The sequence below is a fragment of the Drosophila willistoni genome, assembly GCF_018902025.1.
Source record: "Drosophila willistoni isolate 14030-0811.24 chromosome XR unlocalized genomic scaffold, UCI_dwil_1.1 Seg41, whole genome shotgun sequence".
Classification (NCBI taxonomy): domain Eukaryota; kingdom Metazoa; phylum Arthropoda; class Insecta; order Diptera; family Drosophilidae; genus Drosophila; species Drosophila willistoni.
The window spans coordinates 2,344,050-2,358,897 of NW_025814058.1; the positions used below are offsets into that span (position 1 = coordinate 2,344,050).

At 32.7% G+C, this 14,848-nt stretch overlaps 1 protein-coding gene across 2 annotated transcripts in view; it reads left to right on the plus strand.

The window, feature by feature from the left end:
* Positions 1-14,848, plus strand: part of LOC6643039 (breast cancer anti-estrogen resistance protein 1) — a 51,886-nt gene that overhangs the window by 10,795 nt on the left and 26,243 nt on the right. The window contains exon 1 of one of the 2 annotated variants that reach the window (XM_002065933.4): positions 14,391-14,846. The exons of the other annotated variant lie outside the window; for it this stretch is intronic. Within the exon in view, the coding sequence (XP_002065969.3) occupies positions 14,721-14,846 (126 nt within the window). The 5' untranslated portion in view covers positions 14,391-14,720. Of the gene's footprint in view, positions 1-14,390; positions 14,847-14,848 lie in introns of those variants that run through there. 2 annotated transcript variants of the gene reach the window in all.

Consider the following 14,848-nt stretch of genomic DNA (forward strand, 5'->3'; position numbering starts at 1 on the left):
TGTTTTTATTTGTAAATTGTTTTTTCATTTTTTTTTTTTTTTTTGTGATATTCGGTACGTGGGTTAAGCCAAATATATCTCTCGTATTCGCACTTGCAGTCACCTTATATCGGCCATAATCTAATCTTATCAGAGAAACTATATACCGAGCTTTTGTAGACGCATTTCTGAGCATTATTGTTTATTTATATGAACGGGGTCGAAATGGTCTATCTCTTTCTCACGCACACACCGGTTCCTTGATTACGTTTGCAAAAATATAGGGGGAAAAAAAAAACATTTGTGATAAGATAAACTCCCCGTTCAACTGGTAACGTGTATTTCTTTGGAATTTGGATTTTTTGTATTTTTGCAATTGGCTTGTGCAATCTGTTAAAAATAGCTTGCCCTTTTACCATCAACTAAATATTGGACAATATATAAATAGGTTTTTGTTTTGCTATGTTTATCAAATGCGTAGGCAGTAGCTGATATATCTAGTTAATATATGTATTTTTGGAAGTAGCAGATCAATCATGCATAAATGATATATGTATGTATGTATGTATATTGGGGGAAAATCACTGACGTCTTTAACATAAATGATTGATTTATTGCATAATGATGAAGCTTTTCTCCTGCTGATGTATGCCCATCATCATCATCATTGTCAGACATTGCATAGCCTTGAGAGTTTCACCTAAAAACATATATAAATATATTTACCTGTATAGTAATCCGTATGTGTTGACAAGAGAATGGAACAGAATGAAGAAATTTTTGTTGGTGGCCGACAGAAAACAACAAACAATCTTGACTCAAGCCAAGTTGAACATGACTGATAAACTGTTGATAGCAATTTAACCAAAATGAAATCATTCATTACTTTTTTTTTGGTTTTCCTTTTCACATTAGTCATGTAATTTCCGCCCAGAGAGTAACAAATAAATATGCTCATACATAGAATGGATCTCTTGACGTCATATGCATGAAGTTTGTACTCGAATTTCATTAATTATTTTGCATTTCAAATAAATGTAGAAGTTGGAAGGGAAATGTTGAGCATTGCCATAGGTTATTGATCCTCTTTTTTTATTAAAGAGTGACAAATGATTCTCAACAACCTGCCTGTCTATATATTTACACTGATTGTAAGTTGATAATGTTTGAGGCTTTATGTTTTTTTTGGGTCATTTTTGTTTTGAATTCCTAAAATTGAATTGAAGACTTAATGAAATTTGATTTTAAATTAAATAAATTCCTAAATGTAGTATAACATTCAACAATCTATTGGGTGGAAGCTGCCCATACTCTTGTCTGCCGGATGTGGTCTATACTATCTTAATGTATAGATTTAATCATCACATTATGAGTCAAACTAGAAGTAAATATTATCAAGAGATAGTAGATGTTGAATTTCTGTATTATCTTTATTGGGATAGTAATATGTGTCTGTCAAAGTTGAACTTTGTGTATCTTATTTACTAACTTTTCTTAAGTTAGTAATGCAATTTTTGTTATTTTAGTGACTTATTAAATCTAATATAATATGTGAGTAATATTTAACAAGTCACAAGTATATTTTGATTCTAAACCACTACTTGATACAAAATGATCAAACTTCGTATTCAAAATCTATCCTTTCCATCTTTTAAAAGTTTATATTGAAGAACAATCTATTTGTATCAAAAATTACATATAAATTTTAGTCAGGTTTTTAGAGAAAAAATCATTTTCAGTCAGATGAAATATAAATATACGAATATTCTTTATCAGCTAGATGAGTTAGGTTTATTATATAGAAATGTTAGATGGCTGTACTTAGTTTAATCCTTCTTGCTATTTCCTGGTGAATTGATCGGGTTTCCTGAAGATCATTAAATCTTTATACTGACGCTTCATATTGTGGGTTATCTTCTATGATATTGTCTTGCTGATTCCGATTTTGGACTCTACATATGTCGAAGGTTGGAAATTTAGCATTTAGGCTTATCCACATTGAATTACATATCTCGAATAAAGCAAAATGGAATCACTATTTAAATGATTCTTAATGTGAATGATCGTTCAAGAATATAGTTATGTTGGTTTTTGTTTTATTGGATTGCTTATCTTAAATTAAGCTGGATCGAACAACTATATCTTAAGGTTCCCATGTGAACCATCGAACAAAATTATAGTCTTAAATTTATAATTTTGTTATTTTTTAAGCGATTGCCAAGCAAATTTGTTAGTTTCTTATACTCATTAATGATTGTTCCAAAATTTATTATAATAATATTAAATTAGTTTCTTGGAAAAAATTTGTGTGAAAAATAATTTGATTCAGATGAATCTCTTTAGTCAGAAGGGAAGTATATAATTATATGTACTTGTCAAAACAATATTTCAAGAGTTTTGATCAAAAATATTATAAGAAATTTAGCCTTTGCGATCACAAAACATTTAAAAAAACAATTAAACTTCTAGAATTTGTCCATAAAAAAAAATAGAACTAAACGAAATTTAATACAAAAATTATAAAATTACCCACAATTTTTTTTTTTTTTTTTGGATTTTACCAAAATGTATGTTGAACAATGTAAAAGTTAGGCTTTATCTACCTTAACTTATAACGACGCTCAAGGGACCGACGATTTTCGTTGTTATATCCGGAAGACGTACTAAGCAGAGGCCCTTTCATATAAGTTTGTATTGGGACCAACCAATCACTCATCGAATTTTAGTGCTACAACCGAACGGACGTTATAACCGAATTCTACTGTATTTGAGAATACCAGAAACAATAAAGAGAACTCTTCTTTTATTTTTAAGGTGGAGTTTATACTTTAAAATCAATAAAGAAAAAACATGTTTAGATAAGATTTTAGGCTTCTTAACTCATTGTGCTGATCAAAAATGTATATAATGTTATAGCGGAGCTATATTGCTTGTACCTTGAGTATCGTCATAACCGGCATCTACTGTACTTCCTTCTGTGTATTGCGCACTCATCCTGACTTATGGTAAGCCTCATTAATTCAAGAAACTTTATATCTTATTGACTAAATCGAAGATTTTATTTTCTTCACTTATGCGTAGTGCGAAAATTTCTTCTTTCTTATGATGAACACATCTAACTGACTCATAGTCCGAAACATATTATAAATGCCGTTACACACGTTAACCCTGACCAAATAAAAAATAAAATAATAAAATCGACAAGAAAGATGAGGGGGAAAAAAAAAGATACATTTCGTCTTCTTTCACTTTATACACACACACGATAACTTCAACTTCAGACGGTTTTCAAAAGGCTTTATAAAAACTTTAGTAAAAATTTCTGGTCTGATGACATGAAGAAACAAAAAAATAAAAAAAATTGTTGCCATCTATGTAAGTATTTCTATTGTTTTATAACTGCAATTAACACGCCTCAAAGAGAAATATCTTCCGCAATCATAAAAATGAGGAATGTGCCCAATAGATGGATGTACTCATAGATAGATACACACACACACACACACACACACACACATTTGGGTATCTATATAATGTGTAGATATTATTTTTCTATGCATTTCCATTGAGCTGAGAAAACAGACAGAGATAGACAGACAATGCGAGAGAAAGAAAGATATAGGCATTCCTAGAAACACTTGACTTGCTGACGAACCAAACCGAAGAAGAAAAATCTGTTTGGTTTTGGTATATTGAATGGCATTCAAAATCTATAGTAAACACTTTGCTCATAAAAATTTGTATTTATTTAATTTCATTTGTTTGCCAAGGAGAGTGAGCGAGAGAGAGGGAGGGAGGGAAACAGAGAGAAGATGGCCAGGAAAGGAATTGGGTTAAATGCAATTTCAGCGAAAAAAAAAACCCAGCATGAAGACGAGACATGAGGTTGCAATGTGTTTTGCATTCATTCATAGGGTACTACTAACTGACTCTGACAATGACTCCAAGTGGTCAGTGGTCTCATTCTTGACTCGACTGACGACTGTTTCATCAATGGATTTTTATGACTTACAACTAACAACAACAGGGAGAGCAGCGAAATGACGTTGGCGGCATATACGATTACAAAACGTTGCTACTCGAGGTTGATACTTGCGGTAATTGGATGGCATATGAAAGAAGTCTCTGCAGGAGGCCCTTCAAGCGATACTTTTTTGTTGTTGTTGTTGGTGTTTGCCTTTTTCCATATTCTTCTCCTTTATCTTGTGATATTCTCTGTTTTTCTTAAACATTCTTGAGCTACTGTTGCGCCAGTACCAAGCTACAGAGACAGAGGAGACATCTTCATTATGTCTCAGGTTACAACATTACCCCCAAAAAGAAGAAAAAAATCAAATATTGAATGGGAATGGGGGGCAGAGACAATACACGCAATCGAAAGTTGTTGTGTCTTACAAGTTGAAAATTCTTGGGAAAGTGTTGCAAGCTCATTGCCTTTGGGTGTATTTTGTCTTGTTGTTGCCGTTGCTCAAGCACTTCAAGTGATAACCACAAGACAACAATGCAGATACAAGAGACAACAGCATGGCCAGGCAAGGCAAGAGCAACAATTCACTTCCCTTTTTCCTTTGTTTATCAATTGTTGCCTTGTGTCTGACACTTTTTGGTGCGTAATTGCAAATCAATGCACAGAGAGAGATAGAGAGAGAGAGAGGTGACTGCAACTCCAGCATCTTGAGCATCTTGAGCAACTTGAGCAACTGTGGCAACTTGAAGCAAAAGCAATTATTGCGGATTTCTTGGCCTGCTTGCAGCTGCCACAAAATACAAAAAAGTTTTTTTCTTTTTTTTTTTTCTTTATACCTTGCACTTGGAAAAACGAAGTGCCTGTGCGCATGGGCATTGAAATGACTCAGCTGCAGTTGCATGCTAGCTGAGTGGATGCAAGAAGATGCAATTGGAGGAAGTTCTAATTGCCTGGGAAATAGTTGAACATACAAAAAAAATCAAGTTTCAAAATTGAATAAATAAACAGGTAACAAAAACTTTACAAACAAAATGACGGTCTCTAAAGATTATAAAATGATTCATCAATATTTTCAAAAAAAAAAATTTATATATATATATAGTTTAAAATACTTTTAATCCACTTGTATTGGCCACATTCCATTGGGTTTATAAAAGTTTTGCATAATAATATTTACCAGACAATTGGTCAATTGGTTCATCTGTTCGCCTGGCTGAATTCCATAAATGGTCAGAACGTGCCACTTTCGAGTAAAAACAATGCAATTGAAAAGGCAACAAGAAACAACAACTGCATTCAATGCCCAAATACCTAAATACCATCCTCCCCTCCGTAACCACCCTCATTACCTCAGTTATGAAAAAAATAAAGTCGAAGAGAGATTGGAAATGGAGCAAAACATAAATACAAACCGATTGAATTTCCTAGAATTTTTCGAATCTATAAACCTTCCTCTCGAATAGAGTATAATCTCTTTCCACTTTTCCCTTACTCTTGGCATTTGTAGATACCCTTTATGCTGGTTCAATTAGAAAGAACTGACGTCGGCATCGACATCGACATCGACATCGACGATGGCAACTGGCAGCACTTCATCAGTCGAGTGAGTGACTTGTGTGATAAGCTAAAAACAAACGTCATTGCAGTAAAAGTGTCGAATGAAAAGTGCTCGCACTCTTCATGTTTGGGTCATAAATTCATCAATTATCAGGGGGAAATGGCTTGCTGCCAGCCAGCCAGCCAGCCAGCCAGCCAGCCAGTCAGTCAGTCAGTCCGCCAGTAAGCCACTCCTTGTGCTGGTTGAAACAATAGAAATGAATAGATGACTCCAAGTCATACCCAATTTTCGACAAAAAAAAGGATCGTCTACAAGAGAAGGGCCAAAGAAAGATCATCGGATATGTGGGTGCAATTAAGATGCACATCACAATTTTACTACCACATGAAATTTTCAGGGATGAAAAGTTAATTTTAGATTTATTCCATCAGATATCATAATAAGAGACCCTCATGATTAATTTAAATACTAACTAGTTGTCGATTGTAGTAACTAGATAAAATAGTTTCCATCAATGTAGTTGTCCATCTTTACTTGAATCGCAAAATGTTAGAGTTTCCATTGGATAATTTTTTACGAACATTGTCAAAATTTTTGTATTTGATATTTCAACAAATTTAAAAATTACTTTCTAATACGAAAACTGATATATAAATTTCAAAAATCGGTGAAAAAATTGACAGAATTAGAGATTCATAGGGGTAATTTATGAGTATTTGAAATTTTTTAAAATAATCTTTCATGACTCTAACTATAGACTAAAGACTTTAGTTTCTTTAATTTCTAAAAAATATACCTCAATTAAAGGAAAATTTAAAATGGAATTGAAAACTTGGTGAATTGAAATAATGAATTTCCGAATTTGAAAAATAATCATGATTTATATCACAATTTTTTGCGCTAATTGGCATAGTTTTAGTTCTTAAGATTTAAATTTAGATTCAAAAATGTTATCGCAACATTATTGTTGAAAAAAAGATATGCAAATGCTCAAAAAATTGACTTAATTAGTGCTTAAAGAAATTAAGTTGAAATACTTTGCTGTTCTTTGGCATTATTTGACTCCCTTGAAGATATAACTTGATAAGTAACATAACTAAAATTCCAATTCAAAATCGAATTAGTAGGTGTTACTTTTGAAAATCGATAAGTTTTTGACAAAGTTTTGCAAAGTCAAAAGTTTTTGAGCATTTTCAAAAGATTTCAAAAGAAATTTTTGTCATTATGGTCAGATGTGATCCCTTAGTATTTGCTGATCCTCCACTGATTTCCCATTAACTTTTTAAAGGACTTGAATGTCTGTTAAGAGGGAGGAGAAAGATGGAGGGTCAGACTCGTCGTGATTTTGCTGGCACTCCAAATAAACTACTTATACATAATTTTCTTCCTTTTTTTTTTGTTCACTTCAAATATCGAAATGCTAAAATTAGCAATGGAAATTCAATTCTTTTGCTGCATTCTTCCAAATGTCTGGTTTAAAGTTTGGTTTCGGTTCATTTGGTATCATACATACACACACACACCCTGAAACAATACAATCAACGAGCCATAACTTATGATGTCCATATTCGATATGAGGACGACTCACTCTTTTAGTTCAGAAGAAACTTTTTGCCACAATTTTTTTTTGCTGCTGCCTACATACATACATATAAATGCATACATATGTACATATGTATCTCAATTTTCAAGATCGTGTTTCGTCTGTGCCACCATGTGGGTGCATACTGCAACTGGCAAAAACTGCAAAACTGAAAAACTGAAGAAAAAAAAAAAACTCTCAACTCTCTCATGAATTATGCAAACATTTCCTTGTCTGACAGTCAGTTTTTCCCTCTGGATGATGCTGTTTTCTGTTTTCTCTGCTGGTTCTGCAAACAAACAAATTGTTTGTTATTATCGTTGGGTGGCACATTCGGATCCAAATTCAAGATGCAGATACAGCAATATCCAATGGATATATAGCTAGATAGATATAGCAATATAATGCTGCCATGTTTGTATGTATATGAGGCAGCAAATTGTCAAAAGATGCCGCTCCAGCTGCCAATGAAAACGATTTACTTAGGCCGACGAATATTTATTTTCGCCTTTATTTTTAGGTCTTTGGCACAATGTGTGAAATTGCCGACATAAGGATCGCACAAACTCAAATGCTGTGCTCGACTTTTTGCTGTTGCATCACCATGAATGATGATAATGTAGTTGACCATAAAGTTTCAAGTTTTAAAGTGATCAGAAATCTGATACATTTTTGGGTAGAGAAATTGCAAGAAGTTGATCGAGATCGAGACTTAACCAATCTGCTGGGCCTAGTTAAACTTTGTTTTCTTAAAACATCAAATTATTAAACAAAAGTATATATATTATGATGACATTATCATTCAATATTTAATACAGTTTTGGGTACAGCAAAAAGTATTATCATAATCAAAAGATAAGAGAGCTTGAACTTTTCTTTCTTTGTTAGCCATGCAAAGTTTACTTTCTTTTGTTGTATTAATAAATTAGAAATGCCAAATGAATTTGTGTTTCCTTAAATCAAAACAAAGTCAAAAAACTTGAAATGGCAAAAGGAAAATTTGCAAATTTTTCAAATTTCCTCTAACTAACCAAAATAAAGTAACCGAGATATCGCCTAAACTTCTAAATTTTGGGGGGAAAAAGAATTGATTGGAAAAAAAATCGATCTTGGGCATTGAAATTTGACTTTGTCCTCTTAAACTTAGTACAAAACAGATTTCCCTCCAAAAAAAAACACGGCCAAATATCGTTGTTTGAAATACCGAAACGGTCGTTGAAGAAATTTCAAAAAAATTAACTTTATTCATAGCAAATTTATTAGCTCTGACAACTATAGTTCTTCAGATAATGAGTTTCATATAGAGAAATAAACAGGACCTCAATTTGAATCGACTTTTATTGCTTATCAACTATGTAACCCAAAGTTTTTTTTATTGTTACTAAACCCTTTCGCCATATAATATGTTTGAATTTATTTGAAAATTTTAAAAATTAGCTTTTTCCTCTAAAATTTCTTGGGGTGTTGAAAAGTTTGACTTTTTTATACTCAATCCCACGTTGTGTGTTATGTATTTATCCTAGAACATATTCAACGTTCAATCAGTGATAAGCAGCAGCATTGAAGTCTGCCCTTTTTACATCTGTTGTAAGCCATTTGACTAAAACTTAATACTCTATTAGCCAACCCTCAGACATTTGTAATTTGTACAAAATTAGTTCATTGCAATAGGAATGCCATTTTCGAACATATGGCATAACAATCGATGTACAATTAGACGCCACAAATGCCGGACATCGGGAGTTGAGCGTCAGTCGGTCATCGGGCGCCAGACATTTGAGATGGCAACCCAAGGGAGATCATTAACATCCCTTGGCCTTTGTCACTTTTTGGTCACTTTTGTCCCAATGAGTTGGGTTTATGAGCCATAAAATATCATCATTCTGATATTGCTCAATTAAGAAGGGGAGAGACATTTGACAATAACATTTTGCCAAAGACTCTTTGCCTCCCTTCGGTTTAGTTTTCTATTTTGATTGCCAAATAGAATGTTGAATGTGTAGAGAGAGAGAGAGAGAAAGAGAGTGATGGGAGGAGGTATCGGGGGATGTTGGCGGCCAGGTGCCATAATTCCCAAATTCCGACATTTTTCCAGCGAGTTGGCAACAAGATGTCAGAGAGAAAGAGCGAGATGGAGTGAAAAACAAAATCATTTAGATAAAACACATTCAAGTATATACGCACGCATAAGGTAGACAGATAGATAGATATATAGATACATATATGACGCCTACAAAACAATTTTTGTTTTTCTGCCAGTTTTTGTTTAGTATTTGCGTAAGCGCAGCAGTTGGAGATGGAGATGGAGAAGGAGAAGATACTGTCAGATGATATAGAGACGAGACCACCATATACCATACCATACCATAAGATATTATACTCGTATGTATGGTAGGAACATGCACAAATGTAGGTGAATGTGCGTGGTCTAATTTACATATATTATTTATTCAGCTTCTAAATTGCAAATGGAAACAAGTTATGAGGTGTTATGAATGAAGACAGATTTCATTTGCATATTTATTATTATCATTATTATTATTATGGTTAAAGGTGCTCCAAAAAATCCAACCAAATCTTTGAGTATATTTTGAACAAATAGAAATATAAACACACACACACACACACACACACCAACAGATCACCGATAGGAATGTCAAAGGTGGGTGGAAAGATGATGATCATGTTCGCAAAGAGTTTCCAGTTGGCTATTTTGAAGGGTAAGTCATATTTGTGTATGGTAAATGTAAAGCTGCTGATGGCTCCTAACAAGGCAATTAGGGGTTTTTATTTTCGTCGGTTTCTCTACACAAAACAAAAAAGAATTGACCTATGGCTAAAGAGAATTGGAGTGATAGTAACGAAGTCTGTCATACCCTAGAAATGCTTTAAATTTCTATGCATAGTACTTTGGTCATTAAAATAAAAGTTAGTGTATAAAAACATTATCTATCCACATGCTCTTTGAATCAAACTTGATAGATCTGGGAACTAAATTCCCCAGTTCCGATCATATAGACGACAGGATTTCAATTTGATACGACTTTTGATGCTGATCAAATATTTATATGTAACTTAAAATGAAACATTTTAGCTAGTTTGAAGTCGTACCTATTTTAATATACTATTTTAACAAAATGAAAAGAACTGAATTTAAAAGGTTTTGCACTTAATGAAAATAATCATTGAAGAAATATAATGTCAAACAGGATTTCAGGTTGAATTGATTAAGTCAAAATCGCTTGGTAAATGTCAGTAAACTTCCCCAAGACAAAATTTAGATGTAAATATTTTAATATTGAATAAAAATATTCAAGTTGGCAAGGACGAAAATTCTTAAGTAATAATTATAAGGCGATTCTCTTACATATAAAATTGATTAATTTGATCAAATAAAATGCAGATCAGTAGCAGATTTTAGGCATTTTTAAGTAAAACAGATTTTAGAATGGCTTTACAAAGAGATTGTAAAAATCTTAGCTCATTCCTGGTTAAGTTCAGATGTTTTTTTGAAGTTTTGCTCTCATCGTATATCAGATGAGTCAGGAAATTGTATTGGATTGTTAACCCTTGATAACCTTTAAATTTCTCTCAATATTGCAAGATGCTTTTCTGTTTTTCAAAAATTTCCTGAATCTTAACGTTTTTAAACCTGTAGTTCAAATAGATCTAGGAATCAATCTAGTCAAGATTTTGATCTTCCTGAAGATAATCAAAACCATCTCCTGACATTTTGTGCTGTCTTTGGTAAATTGTTTTCTTTGTTTTAAATAATTAAAATTTATTAATACTCATATTAATTGTTCTTAATCGATGGCCAAGAAAACAGAATAGTGCACAAAAGAAAAAAAGAATAATTTCAGAAATAAGATTAAACTTAAACTTAAAACGAATTGATATATTTATATCATAATGATCAGGACAATATGTGCAATTTGTTAACTACCAAATTGATGTACCCCTTTTTATTCAAGGGTATATTCGAAAAAAATTTTTGTCGTTTCATTCCATGGAATGCGGGTGGTTTGAATGAAATTGGGAAAAACCGGTTTATTTATTTTTTTCCTTTTGTTTTCTTTTTTGGAATTTCAAAAACCGATGCGTGACATTCAAAGGACATGAACATGCTATTATTGTTTTCAAAATACACACCGACACACACAGATACACACACACACAAAGACGTACAAAACTGGCGAAATAAAAGGCAATTTAACTTTAATGAGTGTAAAGGCAAAAAAAGAAAGAAGGAAAATACCAAACAGCAATAAGCATTAGATATATATAAATATATATTCAGTTTTTGGTATTTCTTAAGGTTTTATGGCTAAACTTTCGATTGGGCCAATAAAAGAAAAAGGCTTCCAGAAACGTTTGAGATAAGACAGAATGACAGAAACAAAGAAAGAAAGTTAATAAAATTTCGGAGACCCATCCCCTTCCTTAAAACCAACTCAAGTTAATCGTAGTTTTAAGTGTCTGCTCTAGAAAATCAAATCGAATCAAATCAAATTAAATCAAAACCAAACGAAAGTGAAAATAAAACTCAACGAGTGTCGACTTGGATACTTAACATTTTACCAGGGGGTCCGGTTCTCCACAAAATTTGTTCAACTTGCCTTGGTCTGTCTCTGTCTCTGTCTGTCCCTGTCTGTGGCTCTGTCTCCGTCTCCGTTTCCATCACCCGCCTTCGACTCACTGTTTGTCACTTTTGACATCATGACTATGACTGGCATGGGCGTGGCACTTGGCATGCAAATCATGTCAAATGTCACATTCGAAACGAAACGAACGTACTGCAGCTGTGCCGCAAAAGAATGCAATGGAAAGGAAAGGAGTGTGTAGTCAAGGGGAAATGGAAGTAAAGTTTTAGTTTTCTTCAATGGGTTGAAAACAACTTCCTTTTTGTGTTTTTGGTTTTTTTTTTTTTGTGTCGAAACGGGTTGCCTGACCTTCATTTTTGCTTTGCGACTTGTTGAGGATTCCCTTTGTGTCTGAAGTGCAGGCGACAAAAAAAAAACGCCATCACGCCCTTTTAACTCTACATACAATTGAATTATTACTCTCGATTTATTTAGACAGCTGTTACTTCCCACAATTTCCACCCATTTAGTTTCGGTTTAGTTGTCATCTTTATCTTTGGTGTAAATTGAGCTTGCCATTCCATTTACTTTTCCTTCGAATGCACCTATAATTGAGCTTTCTTGTCTGCATACGATACTTTTGGGATTTCTGATTGTATACTATGAAAATATTTTTTTGAAAACTATTCCCCTTACTCATGGCTTCATTAATAGAGTCTCCAATAACGAAATATTTGTGCTATCAAATAAAGTAGTATGAGATGAATGTTGACTCTAACAATTCAACGTATCATGAAATATAATATCTCATATGAGAACTATAATGGGAATTGATGTCAAAAGTCTAGAGTATAGAACTCAAGTCAAATATCAACCAGATATTCCCATAAATGTAAAAGGCTTAAGTCAAATTTAATATTTTTAAGTCTCGATATCAGATGAAAAGACAAAAAAAAATCAACAATAATCTTATAATTAGTCAGTTCTGTTTTAGTGTTCAAATCATTTTTATATTCCAATTTTTACTTAACTACTTATAAATTGATTTATAGTAATTATAGCAAACATTTTTATAGTATTTAAACAATTTTTCTGCAGGTATTTTAGTTTGTTAAAGAATAAGTAAGTTTCAAAGTACCCAAAAACTAAGTAACAATCAAAAATACTCATTTTCGACCACATTAGATATTAAACATCTGAGTATTAAGTTTTATTTGTATAAATTCCTAGAAATCGGAAAATATTCCATAAATTTTATCAAATATAAAAGATTCTAAATCATAGACACCCCAAAAGGTCAGCAAATTGTTTTTATTAAGTTTAAAAAGTTTCAAATACATATCTCTATCTTATCTATCTTTAAAAACTCCAACAAATTTCACACAAATTGATATAGAATTAGTTGTGTTGTGGGTAGAAACAGATTCACCGCCAGGTTCGCTAAAGTGCTCATGAAAAAGCAAGAGCGAGATGACATGCTTTGGTTTTTGCGAAAGTAATACAATTTTCTACTTGTTACGTGACGAATTGAAGAATGCGCTAAAAATTAAATACTTTATTTTAAAATAAAACAAAATTTTCCATACAAATTAAATGTACAGTCATTGGATGTAAATATAAAGTAATGTATATGAAAGAGAGAAAAGATATTTGGTATGAATCGCTTAAAAATTACCCATTCTTGAGAGGTGATGAATAATAACTTATTGTTATTCGATTTTAATCAAATATATCTCATTCGACTGGGAATTCAATTCCATTTTGTAGTTCAAAATAGTAATAAGTACTTTAAAGCCAATTAGTTTACACAAAATACACGCAAGTTAAAGAACCGAAAATAAATCGATATAATACATATGATGGGAACCAATATTATTTTTGGCCTAAATTCAAAATTAACACAAAATATATACATTTTCTTTAAGTTTTACAAGACCTACGTGTTTTCTTTTGTAAGGGTTCAAGATTGTATTGTTAATATTGAAAATATAGTCCTTTTTTTGGCCATTTCAATTTGTCTGCTTAGAATTCGAATAAAACTGCACATTAAAACTGTTTGCTTAGATTTTGCCGTTTTACTGTTTGCTAAGATTAGTCCTTTATAAGAAGTTCTCCCGAAAGAAAGTACAACTGACATACATATATGTAAATTTGATTCGCTAAGTCCAGACAGTCTAGTCAGTTGATTATATTATAAGTATTTCAATTTGTTTTAGAAACATCTTAACAGCTTTAGCTTTGGTACTCTTCAGTTAGGGTATCAAGGTATAATGAAGATGCCCCCACAAGGTAGAAAGGCTAGTTACCTTACTCAATAACAATTTGCTTTTTCACATGTATGTAGTTGCAAGGAGTTCATTCGCTCAGTTCTTTTGTGCATAACAAACGTTTTTCATGCCTCTGCCTCTGCCTTGTCCGCATCGAACATGTGTGCTGCTGCTTCATACTTGTATGCCGCATTGTATCTTTAGCTCGACTCCAGATACTTTTATTTTGTTTTTGGTAGAGTGAAATGTTTGCCAGCGGTCGGGCCAGTCAGCCAGTCAGCCAGTCAGTCTCTTGTGTTGCGTCGCTCGTTGTGGTTCATAGATGCGGTTAACAATTCGAAAGTCTTAGGCCAAAAATAAAAACGCGTTAGTTAACATTTTGTGCTGTGTTTGTTGTTTTCGGCAAACAACGTACTTTTTTTTTTGTATATTTTTGTTTTGTTTTTGGGTGTTTTTTTTTTTTTTTGCTTGTCCCCGCGGGCTAAACTTGAATTTAAGCTGATTTGGCAAATCACAAACGAGAGAAATACAAATAAAAAAAAAATATAAAAAAGAATCAAGTAAAAAGCAAAAAAGATATAAAAGTGAAGTACGAGAAGAAGCAAATCCAATTGAGAGATATTTTATCTATATTGTCCAGGATTAAATATATTTAAATATCTCCATTTATCATCATGTGCTGAAATCGAAAAAAAAAACAAAAAACAGACTCGAAATATTCAACGAAATTTTAATAGAAGTCGAAAGGAAATAAAAGGAGATTTTTTTTATTGATCTTTCGATCATGCTGGACAAAATGCAGAGCCCTGGCTCCATTTCGGTTTCCCCATCATGCTGCAGCTCGAATGCAACCAATACGGACTTGGATTACGATGTGCCGGTCTCAAGACGACGTATTCACAGCAAATCGGT